A 22024-nucleotide genomic window follows, 5' to 3' on the forward strand; every position below is an offset into this window, starting at 1 on the left:
CCAAAGTCTCCAGGCATTTCCCGACCCAGAGCTGGCAACCCTAAGTGAAACTTAAATTTCCTCAGAACAGCACCAAATTAATTACAGCCCATGCCTTCTAAGTTAGCTGCTCCTTCTCATCAGTTAAAATGGTTTACTTCACTGCAGCTATTGTGTAGGATTCAGGGGATCATGATGTTAACCCTGGCCTAATTTTCACATTTTTCTATACTTGTCCCTGTACTTTGGTTGCACTGAGCGATTAGCAGCTATGGACCAAGGCAATGGGATATGAGAAGATTAATATCCCTTAGCTGAGTAGGAGTAGAGCTGTTCTTCATTAACATCTTTTAAAGTTTTCTTAGGACATATCCTGCAGGAGGTTGAGAATGAATGGAATTGTACCAACCCCAGCATTTTCATGAGTGCTTTTATAATGTCTTCTTCCCTCCTTTTCTGTAGGCGCCTGAATCGGAACCAGCTGCATACTTTGCCAGAGCTGCTGTTCCAGAATAACCAAGCCTTGTCACGGCTGTAAGTACCTAGAGGTGTCTTGCCCATTGCCTGTTGCTCTGTTGTTTTACTTTTCTGTTCTTTTGAAGAAAGATGCAAGATATGTAATGCAGACGTCAAATGGGAATGCCACAAGAGAAAAGTTGAATATGTGATGTGGCAAGTGTTCGACTGGTGTGATTATCAGAACATATGCTAGCACAGTGTGAATTTGTGGCGTAAATTCTTTGCCCTGAGCTTGTTTGATGAGAACCTATTCATTTTTGACTAGTGCTGTTACAGCTAGAGGTCAGGATAATACCGATTTGTTAGGATGCAGGACAAACTGATGTTGATACTGCCTGCTCGTGACAATTATGGTGGTCTCTTGAGATCTTATAAATTTCACCTGGATTTAGGCATGCTCATGGATTAACCCAGTCCTTACATCAACTGGCAGGTGTGAGTACTGTTCGATTTCAAAATTAATCACTGATGAGCCACTTCAGATGTCCGTGTCCCCCATCAACGGAAAGATTTGACCATTTTACCACTGGAGATAGGCACTTCTGTCACTGGGTTCATGCCAGAATAGCCTTGACACCTATATCAATCTGATTAATCAGTTTGAGCTAAACACGCATACGAGGACAGTCCCTCAGGTGTCAAGTGCACTGAATCCTGCTGATTTAGTTTCCATATTGTCAGTCAATGACGCTTTCCTCTAAAAGTGCCCTTGGAAAAACTAGGATTCAGGGAGGAAATGCAGTTACTCTACTTCGACAACATGCTCTACAAGACTCTGAAAGATAAGTCCTTTGGTAAGAGTCCCTACCATCCTTGTTCAAAGGAAGAGATCTCAGTTGAACTAGGTAAGAAAAACTATTAGGGCTTTAAGAAGAAAGAATTGGTAGCATATTGAAGACAACTGGAGCCATTGTTACACAAACTGGACACAGAGGAGGGGAAATTAGCTTTAAAAAAGAGTTCGAGAAAGGAATAATGCAGGACCTTGTAGGTCTGTGTGTACCAGGGTGGATCTTGGTGAGGATACCCCAAAATATAATTAGGAAGAGAGTAAGAGAGTGATTGTAAACACAGACAATTTATTGTATACAAAACAAAACAAAACAAATAAAAATGTAAAGAACCTACACTGGACGCCTGAGAACTAATTCCATAAATAACCACACGTGCACACACATCAACAAGAGGGGGACACTTATAAAAGGTAGGAGGGAAGAAATTGGGGAAGTTTTAGGGAAGGGACATACGACTGAAATCCTGGGCTTGAGGTCTGGAGAGGTCCAGGAGCAAATGCAGCTGAGGTTCAAGTCGAAGAGCAGAGTGAGGGGGGGAAAGGGGGACCTGCAACACAGTTGCAGGGATGTTCAGATAGTGGGAAAACCTGCACACTTTCTACTGAGTTGGGATGGTCTTTTTATGGAGAAGGGTCCCATAGCTAGGGACCCTTCCCCCTAAAAAAGACCATGCTTAGTTGTGGGTATAAATTTGAAAATGCGTGAAATTTAAGATGGGGGAGGGGACTGGAAAGCTCAAAGCTTATGGCACCAATCTCCAATCAGTTCCCTTATGGCTCTGCCAGAGGTAGAAACCAATTCTGGCAAAAGCAGTTTGACTGTGAACATCTCGATTGGTGGATCATAGTAGCTGCTTTTCAGCTGCCATTCTGGTTCTGACCAGCTGAGCTTCTTGCTTATGAAGAGATTTGACACTGGACAACTAGGCTAGGCCACAGATATACAATTGTGGAGCACTGATGGGTTTCTGCTGACCAGTGAACAGGACATGTGAGAAGATGGCATGGACATGACAATGTTAGTACATAAATCTAGAAGGCATCTCCAGTGCCACAGTGTCTTGGCCAAAAGAGCTTTGAGGAGGAATGAGTGAATCAGTGTAGTTGAGTACCATGCATTGGCATGTTTTCTTGTTCCATCAGCGCTGGGCAGAAAGGACATCCTAAATGGTCCTCTTGCTCTGGGGGTGGCAGTCATTTTTTTTTTGCCATGATATGTGCAAATGGGTGTACATGGATATGGACTGATTCACAAAAATGACTGTGGTGAGACTCGTGCGACTGAGAACTGGCATTCGTCCTTGCTTCATTGAATATCTATTACTTTCACAGGAATATGAATATAAATATCTTGCCTCGGGTTCTGTAGTTAAATAATATTCAATAACATCTCTTTCCTGCTACTCTTTGCAGGAGCCAGGAAAGAGGGAAAACATTGCCTTTTAAAAAAGCTAATGACCTACAGATTAAATATGAAATGTACAAGTAAAATGAGGAAATATCAAACTTCCTCTGTCAACCTGCCTCTTTGAAAGCTCGTGCTAAAATCTTTTAACTATCCAGCTTTCCATAAAACTAATTTATAATTATGTATTTTAAATATGGCTTCTCTAAATGCAAATGCAGCAATGACTTGGATAACATGTTTTCTTCTATGCAGTGGCAGCTGCTAACAAAACATTGTCAAAATCAGAAGGGGGTGGGCATCTGTAGACGCTCATTAGCACATACTGGATGGAGGCAAAAAGAGTTTCTGGCGGTGCTTTTGAGTCAGAAAAAGCAGTTCTAATAATAAAAGTTGTTATTACTGAAGGCAGGTGTATGAACAGAGGTGATAGCTCAGAGTAGGAGAGCTGCTTCCTTAAAGATAGAACCAAATGGATTACTTTAGATGAAGGTTTTGGGTTTTTGTCAGTTGTTATTTCTTTTTTAGCATTGGCTGGGACGGGGGGCCACAACGCAGAGATAGCTGATGAATATTTCTGTTTCCTTGTGTTATCCACCCCCTTCCCTTTACAGGACTACTTACTACTAATGCACACACACACACACACGAGAATTTAGAGGGAAGAATATCTTCTGATTCTTATATAATTATAATCAAAATCTTAGAAATCATCACTAACATTTCCATCACAATAACATGCTGATAATGTTTTCTTATTTACACATAGGATGGGTTCTCCAGCATAAGGGCCAATTCACACAATACAGAGTCCTCATGGCCACCCCAGGTGCCGGAAATCCATGCCTCCCGGATGGGAGAAAGGGCCTTAGCCTTCTTCCCCAGTGCTATTCGCACAAACGTTAGTGGCTCTGGGGAGTTGCTATTTTCTTTCTTAGGAAAATTCTGTGTAATGACAGCTGTACTTAAGTTTCCAAACGGAGGAAATAGCTGCTCCCCAGGGCCATTTCAGTTTGTGGAAATGGTGTGTGTGGGGGGGGATGAAACCCCAATTCTATGCATGCTGCAGTTGCAATCAGAATACAGCTCCAGTGTGCATGGGAGGCACAGAACTCCTGGCATAGGCATGACCCAAAGTCCTTGTGGCAGCCATGAGGACTTTGTATCTGTGAAATCAGGGATAAAGTATAAGATTGCAAGGCCATCACAGGTCAGTTATGATTTCCGTACTTCCTTTTGTATCCCTTCATTTAAAAACGATGAACATATGGCGTATATTGAGAGATTTTTAAAATCATGATGCAGTACAATCGTGGAAGGTAAAAATATCAAGAGCTACTAGCAAGAAGAGCAAGACATAACCTTGATTGGCCATTGTCAGAATTAAGGTAGATGAACCCTTGCTCTAACATAGCAAGACTGCTCATGTATACTTAAAGGCTCTGCAGACATCCTGAAACTATACCATAAAGAAGTGTGGAAGGTCATGTTTTCTTCATCAGGCCCTCTGTACTTCAATAACATTGAAGGACTTCCAACATTCTCAGCCAGTGGGTGGCATTCTCACACTGGGAAAGGGGGCACAACCACATGAAGAAAGTGTGGGTGTCAGATTGTAAAGTTTACTTCTCCTTTCCTCCCCCATATTTTAAGGAATGCTAGGTTGCATTCTGTGGAGTGTCATTTTTGCCCTGGATCGTTAGGGTTTCCAGTCTCAAGCACAAGGCGGGGTGGGGTGGGGAGTGGAGGTATGAGCAGCCATTTCCCAGCTTAGTCCAGGACCTGCTTGTCAGATGTAAGACCCTAGGAAAGGGTCTGAAAGGAAGCACCAAAGGAGATGGTTTCCTCTGTTTTGTATGTGATATAAAAGGACAAGAGAGGGATAGGCCTGTGCCAAGCCCCCTAAAAGACATGGTTTCTGAGGCAGCCGTTACCATGGCAGCTGATGACTTGATCTGGCACATCGCCATTGGCCAGCGACTTTGCTCCTAAACAGTTGCTCAGTGTTGTTCGTCAGGGCAAGCCTCCCCCCCCCCCATACATACTATATTTTGCTGATAAAGAAAAATATAGAAGTTTTCGTCTTATATGAGGGAATCCAGTGCATGCACAAGTGTGTGCATGCACACCCCATTAATGAGTTCAACCAAGTATAGTGAGAGTTATGAATGGCTTAAGCCCCAGAGAGATATCTCATTTCTCTGCCTGATGTAGCTTAGACCTGGCTTATTTTCATTCTTTCTGTTTTTGTGCTATGGAACAATCACAGGACACAATCTCCATGTTTTACAGCCTGAGAATTGCCTAAATGCAGTCACATGAATTACACAAGTAATAGACATCCTGCAAGAATTGGCATTTGTCAGATGTGTGCTTTTCAGAAATACTGGTACCACAGAGCTGAAAATTACTTTTCTGTGGCACTTCGGTATAAAGTTTCTGAAAGATTTTGCTTTAGGAGTTTTTGGGTTGTTCATGGGTCTAGATTCTGAACTGATGGGCTAACAAATTTCATACACAGTGATTCCTTTTCCTCCCCATCAATTTTACAGAATTTAAGTTCTCTTGAATTGCTTCACCTAACAGTGAATTTGATGGTGCTGTGCTGGTTGGTGTAGTACTAACATAGGACCATACACAGACAAGATAGGGGATTCTGTATACTCAGGAGTCTCCCTAGGGATGCAGGAAAATATTAGTTTGTAAACAAAAATATTATTTCCCTAGTGAGAAACTCACTATTCTCATAGCCTATGAGCAGCAAAATGTACTGAAACAGTCCCACTGACTTGTGCTCTGCTTGGCCCTCCGAGGTATCTGGGTCTCAGTCAGAACCCTGACTGAGGGATAAATTGTGTTTGAGGAAAAGCACTTCCTCTGATCCTAACTCATTGCAACCCCCTTCCTCTAGGACTATTTCAGCTGCAAAGAGACAGAGTCCCTAACAGTGTATGGTACCATGAATGGAGGTGAAATAAGGGTCAGGGGATGCATGCCTTGGATCAAAATTCCTTTTTTGTTGTTGTTCAGTTGCACAGTCGAGTCCGACTCTTCGCGACCCCATGGACCAGATCACGCCAGGCCTTCCTGTCTTCCGGCGTCCTCTGAAGTTGGCTCAATTTCATGTTCGTTGCATCTATGACACTGTCTAACCATCTCTTTGACCTTCAATCTTTCCCAGCATCAGGGTCTTCTCCAGTGAGTGCTCCCTTCTCATTTGGTGGCCAAAGTATTTGAGCTTCAGTTTCATTATCTGGCCTTCCAGGGAACAGTCAGGGTTGATTTCTTTTAGGATTGAATGATTTGATCTTCTTGCAGTCCAAGGGACTCTCAAGAGTCTTCTCCAGCACCATAGTTCAAAAGAAGCTATTCTTCGGGGCTCGGCCTTCCTTATAGTCCAACTCTCGCAGCCATACGTGACTACTGTGAAAACCATTGCTTTGACCATGCGGACTTTTGTTGGCAGGGTGATGTCTCTACTTTTTATCATGTTGTTTAGGTTCGCCATCGCTTTCCTCCCAAGGAGCAGGCGTCTTTTAATTTCATGGCTGCTGTCACAGTCTGCGGTGATCTGGAATCCCAGGAACGTGAAGTCTGTCACTACTTCATGACTTCCCCTTCTATTTGCCAAGGAGTGATGGGGCAGGATGCCATGATCTTAGTTTTTTTTGATGTTGAGCTTCAAGCCCACTTTTGCGCTCTCCTCTTTTACCCTGAGCAAGAGGCTCTTTAGGTCCTCTTCACTTTCTGCCATTAGAGTGGTATCGTCTGCATATCTGAGGTTGTTGATCTTTTCCCCAGCAATCTTAATTCCCGCTTGTGATTCATCCAGGCCAGCATTTCGCATGATGTACTCTGCATATATATTAAATAAGCAAGGTGACAATATACATCCTTGTCGTACTCCTTTTCCTATGCTGAACCAATCAGTTGTTCCATATCCGGTTCTAACTGTCGCTTCTTGGCCCTTATACAGGTTTCTCAAGAGACATGTGAGGTGGTCTGGTACTCCCATCTCTTTAAGGACCTGCCATAGTTTGTTGTGATCCACACAGTCAAAGGCTTTAGCATAGTCAATGAAGCAGAAGTAGATGTTTTTCTGGTACTCTCTTGCTTTCTCCATAATCCAGCGAATGTTGGCAATTTGATCTCTAGTTCCCCTGCTTCTTCGAAACCCAGCTTGTACTTCTGGCAGTTCTCTATCCACGTACTGTTGAAGCCTAGCTTGTAGGATCTTGAGCATGACCTTGCTAGCGTGTGATATGAGTGCAATTGTGCGATAGTTTCAACATTCCTTGGCATTGCCCTTCTTTGGGATTGGAATGTATACTGACCTTTTCCAATCCTGTGGCCACTGTTGCGTTTTCCAAATTTGCTGGCATACAGAGTGCAGCACTTTAACAGCATCATCTTTTAAGACTTTGAATAGCTCAGCTGGGATATCATCACCTCCACTAGCTTTGTTGTTAGTAATGCTTTCTAAGGCCCATTTAACTTCACATTCCAGGATTTCTGGCTCGAGGTCAGTGATTATACCGTCGTGGTTGTCAAGGACATCGAGGTCTTTCTTGTATAGTTCTTCTGTGTATTCTTGCCATCTTTTCCTAATCTCTTCTGCTTCTGTTAGGTCCCTACCATTTTTGTCCTTTATCATGGCCACCTTTGCATGAAACGCTCCCTTGATTTCTCCAATTTTCTTGGAGAGATCTCTAGTCCTTCCCATTCTATTGTTTTCCTCTATTACTCTGCATTGTTCATTCAGGAAGGCCTCCTTATCTCTCCTTGCTGTTCTCTGGAAATCTGCATTCAGTTGGGTAAATCTTTCCTTTTATTCCTAACCCCCTTTTATTTAGATCTGTCTAGTGCCAACTTGGTAAACCCATGTAACATAGGAAATCTTAGTGGGCATCTGGGGCTGGCATCACCACAAAAGCCAACTAACCTCCCATCCTCTTCAGGATCCTCATTTTAAAAGATAGTCCTTTAGTCCAGGGCATCACAGCTCCTTTGCATATAAAAGATGGCCTTTTCCTCAGTTGAACTAGTTTCTTGCATGAAGTCTTGGTGACATAGGCTGGTTTAACTGATGGGGCTTCCCTCAAGGAGCCTTGAGGGTGTTGTTTGATGGGAGCTAACAAATTCTCACCACCTCCGCAAAACTATTTCACACAGGAAGCCCTGACAGTCTGGTTTAAAATGGGCTGAATTTGTAATGTGATTCTTTTTTGTGAATGACATTTTTATATGGCAACTCTAGCTTTGCTCAGTAGTAGTTGAGAGCTCCCAAAGGCAGCCTTTTCTAAGCCTTCATAAAGTATTTGTTGTTGTTCGCTCTGGCCGAGGGGAGAGGTTCAGAGGGAGAGCAATGGTAGCAGACCGCATGGGAAAGTCTTTTGCTGGGTTGTTTTTTAGGAAGGCTAAAGGAGGAATGGAGTATGTCAGCTGATAGACCAAATAATGATATATGTTCAGAAGGAAGAAATAACATGGTTAGGATAGGAGGCTATGTTTGGGGGAAATTACTTGGAACGTGATTCAAGGAAATAGAAGGGCATCAGCTGTAGGGCAGTATTGGTGCTGATTTGGATTAGTTACCCACATTTTATCTCTGTGTTGATCAGTTGGCATGCATATGCTTGTATATAAGCTTTTTGGTTGCTGCCATTTCTCTGCAGCCTGTCGTGAGGAAACAAGCATTCTTCCTAACAAGTTTACTCCTTCCTTGTTAGCACAACATTTGCAGGGTTTGTGTATTACTTTCAGTTATCACCTTCTGGAAATCACCTCCTTAAAGGAAAAGGAGCTTCTTCTTTTTTAAAAAATTAATTTTATTAAAAGATATGTGAAGTATACATAAACAAGATTACTGTGTAAACATTAATACAAACTGTAAGTGCAGATACATATATCACAATGCCATCTATTAATTTGTCAGCAGGATTATCCTATGACCATGTCCTTGTCACTTTCTTGTTATTTTCCAATTATTCTACTATTACTAAAGTAATAACGTATAATAAATCCAGATATATTTTAGAAGGACCTCAATAGCATTTTATGAGAGTGCTCAGACCATAAAAAAAAAATTCTCATAGATGTATCCATTCTGCATATCCAGTATTCGCTGGTAATACATCATTTCCTGTAAAATATGTTAAGAAAAAGAACCTTCTTAAGGGAAAAATAGCCCATGCATCCCCCCCCCCCCGCCTTATGGAATGGCCTCCCTGAAGAGGTTAGCAAGGCTCCCACTCTCTGGGCTGTCTACAAACTATGCAAAATGAAATTATTCAAGAGGGCTTTTTGGCACAAGTAAATAGGACCGTGCTGTGATGAAATGCTTCAGAAGGCTGCACTGGTAAAGGATAGGGACTCTGGCCTTTACTACTCTATTGCTGCCTATCACTGTAAGAAGGCTGCAGACTAGATAGTTTCTACACCAAATAACATATCATGTTTAAATGCTTATGCTTTGTTTCAGGTTTGTTTCAGCTCTGATTTAGATTTTTGTTTGTTTTCATATTTCTGTAGTCCTAACCCTATTGTACTGCTCATTTAATGTCCAATCTTGTTGATTGTACTTGACTTGCAAAGGGAAGTCTTGCCTCACCAACTGTTTGGAGTTCTTTGAGAAAGTGAACAAGCATGTAGACAATGGTGTCCCAGTAGACATTATATACTTGAACTTTCAAAAGGTTTTTGACAGGGGTACCTCACCAAAGACTAGGGATGGGCATGAACTGGCTCACGAGTGAAAGTCTGTGACAAATTCTGGCTAGTTTGTGGTCCGAAAAGTCAAGTTCATAGCAGGTCAACTGGCACAAACTTTCCACCTGTTTGTGGAGGCTTGTGCCAGGGGAGGTCCCCTGTGACTTTGATGCCTCTAGCTTGCACAGGATCCTGAACGGCTGACATTTTGACAGGCATAGATTAAGGAGGTTCAGAAGTGTATAGAATGGATCTTGTGCAATCTAGAGACACCAAACTTGCAGAGGACCTCCCCGAGATGCTCTTCTATATGCCCTCCAAGTTTGATGTCTCTAGCTTTCACAGGATCCATTCTATACACTCCTGAACCTGTGTCTGTCAAAATGACCACAGCAGTTATTTTGACAGGTGCAGGTTCAGGAGTGTATGTAACAGCTCATGTGTAAGCTAGAGACACCAAACTCACGGAGGACCTCCGGCTGACTCTCCTTTACCTGCCCTCCAAGGTTGGTGAGGATTGGATTTATGGGGTCTGAGTTATGTCCCCCTCAAAGAAGGTACCCCCCAGGAAAGTACTTTCTGGGGAAATTACAGGCAGTCATTTCCCCAGAAACCACTTTCCTGGGGTCAACTTCTTTGGGGGGCCCTAACTCAGATCCTGTAAATCCAGTCCTCGCCAACCTTAGAGGGCAGGTAGAGGAGAGTCAGCCGGCAATCCCCTGCAAGTTTGGTGTCTCTAGCATGCTGGGGGGAGGGGGCTTTGTACCACCTCACGAACCTCAGAAACCAAATCAGTTTGTGAGGGCTTGCCACAAACCAAACCACATTTTTCTGGTTTGTGCCCATCCCTACCAAAGACTTCTGAGTAAATTTAGTGGTCATGGGATAAAAGGATGGGTTATTTTATGGATTAAAAACTGGTTAAATGACAGGAAGCAAAGAGTAGTAATAAATGGACAGTTTTCACAGTGGAGGGAACTAAGCAGTGGGGTTGCACAAGAATCGATATTGGGGCTGATACTATTTAATTTATTCATAAATGATCTGGAACTGGGGTGAGTAGTGTAGTGGCCAAGTTTGCAGGTGACACAAAATTATTTAGGATGGTTAAAACCAAGGCTGACTGTGAAGAGTTCCAAGAGGATCTCCACAGACTGGGTGAGTCGGCAGCAATGTGGCAAATGAAGTTCAGTTTTGGTAAATGTAAGGTGATGAACATTGTCACAAAAAATCCCAATATTAAGTATAGGCTAATGGCATCTGAGCTTGCTCAGACTGAGAGCGAAAAACATCTTGGGGTCATAGTGGATAGCTCAATGAAAGTGTCAACCCAGTGTGCTGTAGATTATTAGGAAAGGGATTGAGAATAAAACAGCCGATATTGTACTCCCCCTGTATAGAGAGATGTGGTGCGGCCTCATTTGGAATACTGTGTACAGTTCTGATCACCGTATCTCCAAAAGGACATTACAGAGCTGGAAAAGGTACAGAGGAGGGCAACCAAGATGATTAGGGGGTTGGAGCACCTTCCCTATGAGGAAAGGCTGAAGAGTCTGGGACTTTTCAGTTTAGAAAAGAGACGACTAAGGGGGGATATGGGAGAGGTTTATAAAATGATGCATGGGGTGGAGAGAGTTGACAAAGAGGAATTTTTCTCCCTCTCTCAAAATCCTAGAGCTGGAGGGCATCCAATGAAGCTGATGGGCAACATGTTCAGGACGGACAAAGGAAATACCAGTTTACACAGAGAGTGATTAAAATCACTGCCAGAGGATGTAATGATGGCCAGAATAAACAACTTTAAAAGGGGTTTGGATAGATTCATGCAGGATAGGTGTATCAGTGGCTACTAGCCATGGTGACTGAGGGGAACCTCCCCATTCAGAGGCACTAAACCTCTGAATCCCAGAGCCAGGAGGCAACATCGGGGAAGACCTTGGCCTCTGTGCCCTGTTGGCCCTCTGGAGGAACTGGTTGGCCACTGTGTGAGACAGGATGCTGGGCCAGATGGACCATTAGTCTGACCCAGCAGGGCTCTTCTTACGTTCTTATGACTTATACTATGTAATCTGCCTTGAGTGTCAGTGAGAAAGGCAGGCTATATATAACCCAAATAAATAAATAAATAAATTATGGTGGTGTACCGGGCCCTACCACAACATACAGGAAGCTGAGAAGTGGTGACTTAACCCTGGGGTCACCCAGTAAGCTTTGAACTAGGCAGGGATTCGAACCCAGGTCTTTCTAGCACAAGTCCACCATGTCACTTTGGCTTTCCATATACCCCCCCCCCAATATGTGTGCCTGCATATCCCCAGAATTTGGGGATATGTGAATGTACAAACCAGGAACACAGAGAACTGCATGTCCTTAAATCCATGCTCTTTGTCCTCGGGAGTGTCTCATTAAGCAGCCGTGGAGCCTGGAAATGGTGCATAGTTGATATTTTGCTGGAGAGCACCTGACCCTACTGACCCTGTCTCAAATGGGGTTTAATTAAACTGTCAGCACTGGACGAAGGAACAAAGGGCTGGGCCTCCCCCCCCCCTTCCCCCAGTCTCACACGAGCAAGAGGACAGTGTCACTGTGAAAATGAAGAGCTGTTAAAAATGAATCTTGCTTCCCATCAAGGAAAATTACCAAGGCGGGAAGGTGACCTTGGCAATCACACAGCCGAGTAAATTTCCATCACTGTCTCCCTTTCTAGGAATATAGTTGTTGATGAACATTGATGCTGACCTTAGGAAGAAGAGAACAGCCAATTGTGATACTGGGATGAAGCACTGTAAAGGCGTATCTTGCCAGTGGGGTTGGCTCCGTGCTAAATCATAAGTATTTAGATAAACAGAAGGAACCCATCTTTCTTTGTATTTGGGTGTGGCTATGTCAGTAGCTATGGCAGCAGATTTTCAAATTATCTCAGAGACTGAGTATGCAAATATATGTCCTGATACCTATAGGAGAAAGTCACAGTGCAATAAGACTAACTGCACAACATTTGTCCTGTGTTATTTGGGTACAGGATGCTCAGATCTCCGAAACTCATGGTTTTCCATGTATTGTACCACTAAGACATGGAATGAAGTGATAGCAGAGAGAGGGTACAGTTGGCCAGAACGCTACTTGCCCTCCTTTCTTTTGTATATGTACTTCCCAGAAGTCTTGTATTTTTTAAAATGGCTGCCATGCTGGTCATATGCTGTGAGAAGTCAGAGTACATATGATATTCCAAATAAGAATCTATAGCAGTGGCCCCCAGCATCAACTATGCACTGTGGCGCTTGCCAGTGTGTCTCCTGGCACCCACTTGCTTCTTTCACAAAGCATCTCTTCCCCAAAGCAAAGAAATCCCAACAAATAGTGTAATGAAAAACTGGATTCACACAGCTCAAAGGGGAAAGGAGAAAGGCTGAACATAGATGTTCCAGTAAGTAATTTTGATTGTACTCTCTGATATTCCCTGTGCTTAAATTGTAGACTGTAGCTCTTGGAAGAGCAGACCTTTTGAAGAGCTCATACTGAGCTTCTTGCACTACTTGTAAATTTGGGAATACAGAACATAACCTACACATCAGAGGATGTCAAGTCCAGTTGCATAATGATTGCAGTAAACCACTAGCAACATTTCAGCCAAACAGAGTAGGTGGCAGCACAATGAGCATCAAATCTGTAATCATCTTCAAAGGCAAAAATCTAATAACAGGTAGCTCAAACAGGTGTCAGTGACCAGGGAATTAGCCCTCTCAATTTAAAATGTACACAGTTGCAATCTATTTCAGGAGTGGGTGGAGGGAAATGGAAGGACCCTGATGTAAATACCATAGGCTTAGGTTTCTGTGATCTTTTTCCACTACCTGTATCATGTCTCCAACTTTGCATGTCTTTCTTTGATTTTAGAAAAATAATAGCAAAGTAGGTGTAAGTTAAGCCCTTATTCAAGAACCTCTTTTTTGTATGTTTGCCTTATGGAGCCGAAGCTGTCTGGCAGGGAAATTGAAGTTTATTTATTTAATTTATATAGAGCCATCCTTTCTGAGAGTCAAAGTGGGTTACATAATATAGAACAATGCAGTCAGGCACCGTAAGACATCCAGCAAACAATGAAATAGGACTAGGACTACATAATTAGAAATCAGTGCAATAAAAAAGCATAAGGCGTGACATAAACAGTGCAGAAAATGGGATTACAAAAGCAGAAGATAAATGCAATAACAGCAAGATAATGTATAGAATTAGTGGATTAGACCACATCGGACCTGGATGAGGCCGAACTGAAAAAAGTCCTCTTTGCTCACAAAATGGACTGAATATACCCTGAAAGCATTGTACCCTGTGAACTTTCTGTGCCATTATACCAACTTAGCTAGTTGATGTCAGAGGCTTTACCTCCACAAGTGCAGTATAATACAGCTCTTTCTTTTTCTCAAAGGCAAACAATAACATGAGCAAACTGGGTGTTTGGACCTATTTCTAAAAAATGTCCTCAGAGTAAAACAAATTGAGGCTGCGGTCACACAAGCCAGTTGGAGTGGAGGGGAAGCAAGGCTATTTCCTCCAGAGGAAGTGACATGCAGTTGCGAGATCACACCTCCTTTTGTAGTTGCAGGTGCAGCCCGTCACTGTGTGATTAGATGCAACTGCAGGTGAGGGTGGGGTTTTTGCTGTTTGTTTCCCATGCGCATAAATTTGTTTCCCATGCGCATAAATGAGGGATTGCACCTCCGCACTGAGGGCCCCCTATGGAGTATGTGATGATGCGCATACTGTGAAGGGGGGGGGAACTGGCATCGAGCCGGGATGGCCTGATCAGACCATCCCGATGGTATGAGTGCGTGCTTGTGTGATCAGACAGGGGAAACTCCATCTGTGGCTCGTCAGAACCTATTTAGTACCGGACTTTCTCCGATATCTTTTAACTCCACTTCTGCGGCAGAGCAGCACAGGTTGCCGACGATTGCAGGACGCTTCCCAGAAGTTGCTGTCTGATCACTCCCTTTAGATCCGTCAGGCATTTGCACCTATGTCAGATCTAAAGGCGCGTGTGGTCACAGCCTGAGACAAGTATGCAGCTGAACAGTGTGATATACCTCCTGATCTGAAGGCACACACAGCAGTGATTTTGCAGATGCGAAGCAGACCTGGAACAGATAGGAGAAACCATATGCATGCTATACTAAGTTCCACAGAACATAGGAGGCAGGTAATAATTTTTTTTAAAAAAAGAAAGAAAATAAAACATATAACTGTCCAGTAATCTTATTCTGGGCAGTGAAGCCCTTTGCCTGGTTTCAGAGGGCTGCCTGGTAGCGGCCAGCAGATGGACCACACTGCCATGTTCTTTAACATGGTTATGATGAACATAATAAAGAGCCTCTGAGGAGTGGTACGATTGCCATGTGTAAGCAGAGGGAGATGGGTTACACCAGGTATATGGAAACATAGTAGCTAGGTAACTGAGATCTGTGGCTAGGTTACACCTTTCCCAGAGATAAAACCATGACTATCACTCATTTTCACCTTCTGTATTCAGAAGTTGCTTGTTGTTCCCTGCCTGCCTCCCGTCCCAGTATATTCTTGTTTGGTGGATTCTTTGGCTATGGATTGTGACTGACTGTGTTCTTTGCTGTCTTCACTGGATGGCTGATTTAGCCAGCTAGTGTATACAAGACAAGGTTGTTATTTTAGCCAGTGCCACATGAATGACAATGCCCTGTCTCTGTGTCTGCGAACCCTTCCAGCACTGCCATCACAATAATAGCCTTCTACATAAGAGCTGAATCAGACGGTACATGGCAGGCCGGTGTGACAGTTTCTCAGTGTTTTTAAAAATGAAAAGCAGACATGGAAGACTGCAAGTTTGAGTGGGGGAAGGGGACATGAGGGCCTGTTGAACCCTTTTACTTCTGGCCGTTTTCCTACTCAAAATTATCCCCCCTGGCAGCTTTTACATTTGCTGGGGGAAAATAACTGGGGAGGGAAGAGGTTTTGCATGGGAAACAGCTGGGGCTAAAAAACTTAAGCAGCTCATCCTACTCCTGCTGGATCATAGTCTCTGATGGCTCCTTTTCATTTTCACACACCTAAGGGGAGAGTTTTTGCCAGTTGCTCACTTCCACAGTAGACCTCTGACAGCATTTTGGGGGGGCATTGTGGTCTGCAGTAGGGGTGGGGAGGCAGGGAAGTTTTCATAGATTATATTTATTTATATTTTGTATTCCATTTATAGTTCACCTTCCTTGCTGAGATTCAAGATAAATTATACAATTATAAACAATGCAATAGAGAGCACAATGGATACAACCAACAGTAGAATACAAGTAGCTTACAAAAACTCAAGAGCAATGCACTGAAAACAATATAATAGATACAACAAATAGTGCAGTGAAGCTGGATTGCAAAATTAGAAAACAGTTCAATAAAAGCAGTATTATATATATAATAAACAAAGCAGTGAAACTGCATACAATCTCACAGGAAATCCTTCCATTCATGAACATTTTAGGCAGGATCTAAGCCTATGTGGTTTGTCAATATCATGACCAGACGTGTTATTTGTAAGCGTATTTTTTGGAATCCTGGTTGACAAAATTAATAAATAGTGTCAGTGAATCAGTTAGTAGTCTCATGAATACCAAATGATTAGGTTGCCAGTTCCATAAACAGTAAACACATGCAGTTTTGTTACTTAAATGAGATAAAAGAAAACATGACATTGAGAAGCATTGCAAATATTATTTAATATACATCTCTATAAAATAAACAACAAATAACAAATACAGTTTCTACAATCCCAGGGTGTTTTCTCCCAGTGGTTACTCATATTAAAGCTTGAGCTTTTGTCTGCTTAGTTGCTTTTCCTTAAGCCATGCTGGATCTTAGCAAACTACATATCTCCGGAGCTTGGTCATATTTTCATTACTGTGTGTGCCACCTCCTGCCACTTGTATATCGGGAGTGTTTGTGTATGCAGCAGGTGCCATAATTTTGCTGTGGGCATCAGTGTGGTGGGTCAAGGGGCAATCTGTGTCCAGTTTCCCATTAATTTTTTAACATCTGTTGGATTCAAGCCACATTGAGTTAAGGGAAACAGTAAAATATAATAGAAACAAAGTAGATAACTGTCGTATCATCACCAGATTGTTTGTAAACTGTTCTCATCAGGGGAAATTGATATTTAGTCTTATACTACAGGAATGCAACAAACTTGGAATTCTAAGGTCTTGAGTAGGATCGAACTGTTGTTTGGATGTGTGTTTTTTTTTTAATCAACTGGTAAGATTTTCTGGTTGTAGCCCATTTGGTGCATACTACAAGGTCAAAGTTGTATTCCCTTCCATTTTTTAATCCCAGTGAGGGAAAGTCCTGTCACCAGCAATAGCAGTGTTTCCCATTTGTTGTTCCCTCTCACAATCCTCACAACACTGGGGGTAGGGATGGGGGTGGTAACATACCTGACAAAGACCCTTCTGTGAGAAGAAGCCAAGAGGCTGGATGCTGCAAGTGATTTGCCGAATACCAATAAGGAGGAGAAATTTGCTTTGCCAAAATGGGTGTGCGAGTGTGTGTGTGTGTATGCCGGGGAGGGAACTGAGTGTCTGGGTCTGTGCAGCCCCCAGCCTGGAATGAGGGGGAGAGATGGAGATGCAGAGTAATGTTCCAGTAGTGTCAACAGTGCTCAACAGGGAGGGGGGGGGGTGCTTAAAGCAACAAAGAGTCAGTGTGACTAGGTGACAGTGATAATAAATGAGGTACTAATGGGTGAGGAGGATCACCAGAGTACTCAGTCCAAAAGAAGTTGGTGTGAAATAGACAGCTGGCTTGGCAATATGGGCTCAGATAAGCATGCCAAGTTGTGTACATTTTGTTTGCAAAAAAGGATTTAATGCATCCTCTTGCATGTTCAAGTTAATTTTCTGGATGAATAGCCAATCACTAAATAGGGAATAATTTTCCAAGGCAGAAAGTGATGGTAGTTTTCTGGCCTAGAGTCTGGAGACATGACCTCTGCGGTATTGTAATGGTTAGAGTATGAGACTTGGACCAGGAGAAGCCTGGGTCTAAATAACTGATCAGCCTCGAAAATTGCTAGGTGGCCTCTCTCTCAGCGTAAAATTATCATGAACTTAAAACATGCCCCCCAACACATGGAGGAATGGCAGGATATATACGCAATTAAAAATTTTCAGGAATCTTGGCATTTCTCTCAAATATCTAGAGTCCTTGGATTACTGTAACTGCGGGTTAATAAAATAATCTTGCTCTTCATTGTCTGGAGAAAAAAATCAGAAAATCTCTCTCTGTGTGTCTCTGTCTCTGTCTCTCTCTCTCACACACACACACTCTGACTCTGTGAGTGTCTTGCATTCGTATATCAAAGCAAATGGCTCCCCATAGATTACTTTCCAAAATTCATCCAAAATCAAATGTTCAGAGCTGGCATCACAACTCTCAGGCATGGCAGAGAATTCTGTCCACCCAGCTGGTCAATGTTATTTCATCCAAAGATCTGCAGTAAATAATCCTTTGCGGGGTTTAGATGCTATTAGCAGAATTAAAAATTCCGTCCTCGTAATGTGGTTTACTTTAATCCATATAATAGAAATAAGTCAAAGCAATTAACAAAAGTAAATAATATTAACAATGGTTTACTAAGCAAATCCATCTAGGATAATTCAATTTGTGGGGAATAAAGAAGGATATTGCTCTGTGCTTTAAGTGGGGATTATTGGGAGTGGCTAGTGGGCATGCAACCCTAACCCAGGAGCTGTACATTTTAAGTGCATTCACCAGGCACACTTGCCCTGGTTGTTGTCTGTCCATTAATTTCTCCCTGTATTGGGTCCACTTGTGATAAGCAAAGTCTGTGGCTCCTGTGTTCCTGCAACCCTGCCCTGATTACTTTTACTGGTTCCTCTCCTCCGTGTATGCTCCATTCCTGATACTCTTTTTGTCCTGTTTGTGCTGCCTTTGTGTTGCCTGGAGTCCTAAAACAGCTTGGCATTTCCAGTTATACCTGCCTGTGTTTGCAATGGGATATGTGGCAATATATAAGGAAATCCCTACCAATTGCACGCACTTCATTACTGACATTCCACTGCTCAAGGGTATCTGGTCAAGTCTGGGCTCATCAGAAAATAGTAAATGCAGGTTTTAAGCTCCAGCTTCTCGTATTTTAAATATTGAGAATGGAATGTAGTTGGCTTGAAAAGTCTGTTCAAATATTGAGGGAGGGACAGAGCTAGCCTTGATGTTATTACTGTAGGAGTGTTGTGATTTCAGTGTTTGTTTTTCATACATTAAAAACATGTATAACTATAAGCCATTTGTGGTCCACATGTTGCTAGACATAGCTAATGCTCTTATCCTGTCTGCAAGTTTATGCCTGTTGGCCAGGTAGAGGATCTCTCTTAAACGCCCTTGTGCTGCCAGATGCCAAAGATATGCCAGTATAGCACTACTGCCTCTTGAGGAAGGAAAAATAGGCAGAGTTGGTAGGGGAGGATTGGAATCTTGTGCTCAATTAAGGACCTGACCCATCTCCAAAAACAGTGTGACAGTCATGTTTGAAAAAGAGGTGGTGTAAGTTAAAACACTCTCACTGAGGTCAATAGAAAGCCCCCAAACAATTATGCCCTCCTTTCGCTCCATCCTCCAGGCACAATGGCGAGCAGGCTTACAACTCACTCTGCAGTGAATGACAGAAGGACCAGGAGTGTATAAGCTACAGCAAGGAAAGACAGCGTTTGTAAGATGTATGACATGGGGCTGCATCACTTTTGTCTGTCGAACTATAGATTTACAAAACAAACAGAAACATTAATGTATGGGCATTTTGTAAATACTTTGTACAAACAATAAGCAACTGGGACTAAAAACAAATGTAGAAAGAGCAGATTAACATCATCATCATCTGGCATTGTGTGTAGAGTAGCCAGGAGATCCTGAGATTGTTTGGCAGCCACAAGTTCTAACTTAGCGTTGTGCTAGTGGTGAGCTAGACTTGTTTTTAGCGGGGCTGAGAGAGCTCTGAAAGAACTGTGACTGCCCAAAGTCACCCAGATGGCTTCAAGTGGAGGAGTGAGGAATCGAACCTGGTTCTCCAGATCAGAGACCACCGCTCTTAACCACTACACCAAACTTGCTCTCTAGATTAATAACAAACCTTCTCAGGGTCCATTACAGGTACCTTGTCTCAGGATGTCAGACACAAATGCCCACAAGGAACCTCAGCTCCACTCCTGCCATTAGGATTGGAAGGACAAGACACCTTACACAGGTAAGCAAAGGAGGGGAAGCATACTTCAAATATGCCACATGCAGATCTCTCTTTATCCCTTTTACCCACCCCCAACATAGGTATGTGCCTGCCATGTGCTAGTGAGGGCAACTGGGAGTATAGCTGGGCATTGTCCTTTTTCTATAGGGAATGTTGGCCACATACTCATGATTCGTTTTTCTTTATAGGATATGAGAATGGAGCAGAGCAAACGGAACCTTCAGACATTATTTCAATGATAGGTTAATGTTGCCTTACCTTCCTCAATAGATGCAGAAACCAGGAGGGTGTCAAAGGAAAAGTGGGGAGCTAGGTCAGCAGAATGGAAGATGCCTAGGTGGTAACTCCCATTTTCGCTTATTCACTCAATAACTCCTGATGATCACTTAGTTACAAGAACTATCAATTGCAGCTGTTCTACGGCCCTGTTCACACAGAGCATTTGCCGCGCTAAAGAGACGGATGATAGGCGGATTTTCCGGGCGCGATCACACCGCAACATCTGGGAAGCGTAGTGCTCCCGTGGCTAACCCGTGGCTTCCCGCCGACGATGCGCGTTAAAAAACTAGTACCTCCAAGGTACTAGTAAACGTTTGCCACGGGCTGCCTCCAGACGCCCGTGGTGTGATCGCGCCTGTGCGCGGCATTCCCCTCCAGTCCCTCGTTTACCCGCTGGCGCCAAGGGAAGGACCCGTGGTGTGCCACCAGCGCGTCTGATCGTGTAATCGCGGATCAAACTGCGCTCGGGCAATTAGCCACGCCCCCCGCGATATCTATCTATTTATTTATTATTTTATTTTATTTTATACCCCGCCCTCCTCGCGTGCGGGCTCAGGGCGGCTTACACAGTACAACAGTACAGTAAAAATAGCACAATAACAATTTAGGCACAAGTGCAATAAAAATTAAAAAATTATCCACTTAAAATACAATACAATCTTACTGGATGCATCAATAGTTAAAAGTACCCACTCGTTACTTTAACTAGCCCGTGTGACCGGGGACTACATCTCTTATTCATATCCCCATGTCTTGTTTGTCTCCTCACAGGCACAGAGGCTAGAATATTTCCCAACCCCCCATGCCATGCAGATGACAAAGAAGGGTGGTGGCAGCAGCAGTGACCACTGAGCAAGCCGCTGTTTTCTTGTGGGGTTACCACCAGTGTTCCCTCTAAGCTGAGTTGGTGTGAGCTAGCTCATAGTTTTTTAGCCTCCAGCTCACAGATTTTTGTCTTGGCTCGGGAAGGAGGGCTCCAGAGCAAACTAATTTATTCAGTAGCCAAATCACTTGCTCACAAATTTAATGCCAGTAGCTCACAAAGTAGAATTTTTGCTCACAAGACTCCACAGCTTAGAGAGAATATTGGTTACCACAGTAGGGCTCCTCTGCTTTTCCAGCATGGTGTAGTGGGTAAGAGCAGTGGACTCCAATCTGGAGAACTGGGTTTGATTCCCCACTCACCCACATGAAGCCAGCTGCAGTTCTCTCAAAATTCTCCCAGCCCCAGAGGAAGGGAAGGTGATTGTAAGCCATTTTGAGATTCCTTAAGGTAGAAAAAAGCAGGATATAAAAGCTTACTCTTCTTCTTCTTTTCTAAAACCCATGATGCATAACGTTGTAGCAGGTACAGCATTCCCCAGCATGGTAGGGTTAGCTGCACCTGCTACTCTGCAGTACATCATAAAGTTTTAAAAAGCAGAGGAGTCTTAGAACTCCAGCAAGGTTGGCAGCATACTTTTATATGATGGTGTCATCATGCTTCTTTCAACAAATGCTGTTCAATAAAAGCAGTGACTGTTTCAGTTGCCTCACTGTGCTCATGATGATTAGCAGATCGGGAACCTCTTCCTTCATGTTTTCAACTCAGGTGTCTGGATATTGGTACCAGTGGGAAGGCAGAGGTAGTAGCTGCTTCATTTCATCCCTCCACCAGGGCTGAGAGTCTGAACTCTGCCTAAGGCCTTACCTGTGAAATGTTGTCAGTAGTGTGGGAGAGATCCTAGTAGCTCATTGTCTTCCCCTGCTCAGGCCCTGTTCTGACGAGCCCATTTGGGCCGGGAGCGGGACGGAACGGGGGCGGAGCAAACCGGCGCGATCCCACCTCAACATCTGGGGAGCGTGCCGGATCCGTCCCGGTTCCGTCCCTTCCAGCGTTGCTCCGTGGCGAAAAAGAACCACCTCCCGAGGTGGTTCTTTCTGAAGGGCTGCAGCAACGCTGGCCGTGGGATCACCGGCGCGTCCTTGCGCCGGCGCATCCCCGGCTCCTGGCCGAACTGCGCATGTGTGAGCATGCGCAGTTCGCCAGGCTCCCCTTCCCACCGTCGCGTTCTCCCCGGCATCT

General features: G+C 43.5%; 1 protein-coding gene across 1 annotated transcript in view; it reads left to right on the forward strand.

Moving 5' to 3' along the window:
* Positions 1 to 22024, forward strand: part of SLIT1 (slit guidance ligand 1) — a 128546-nt gene that overhangs the window by 2071 nt on the left and 104451 nt on the right. Inside the window, 1 exon segment of the mRNA XM_015415898.1 lies at positions 442 to 513. Within this exon segment, the coding sequence (XP_015271384.1) occupies positions 442 to 513 (72 nt within the window).

This window comes from Gekko japonicus, unplaced genomic scaffold (genome assembly GCF_001447785.1).
Source record: "Gekko japonicus isolate JY-2015 unplaced genomic scaffold, Gekko_japonicus_V1.1 scaffold59, whole genome shotgun sequence".
Taxonomy (NCBI): Eukaryota; Metazoa; Chordata; class Lepidosauria; order Squamata; family Gekkonidae; genus Gekko; species Gekko japonicus.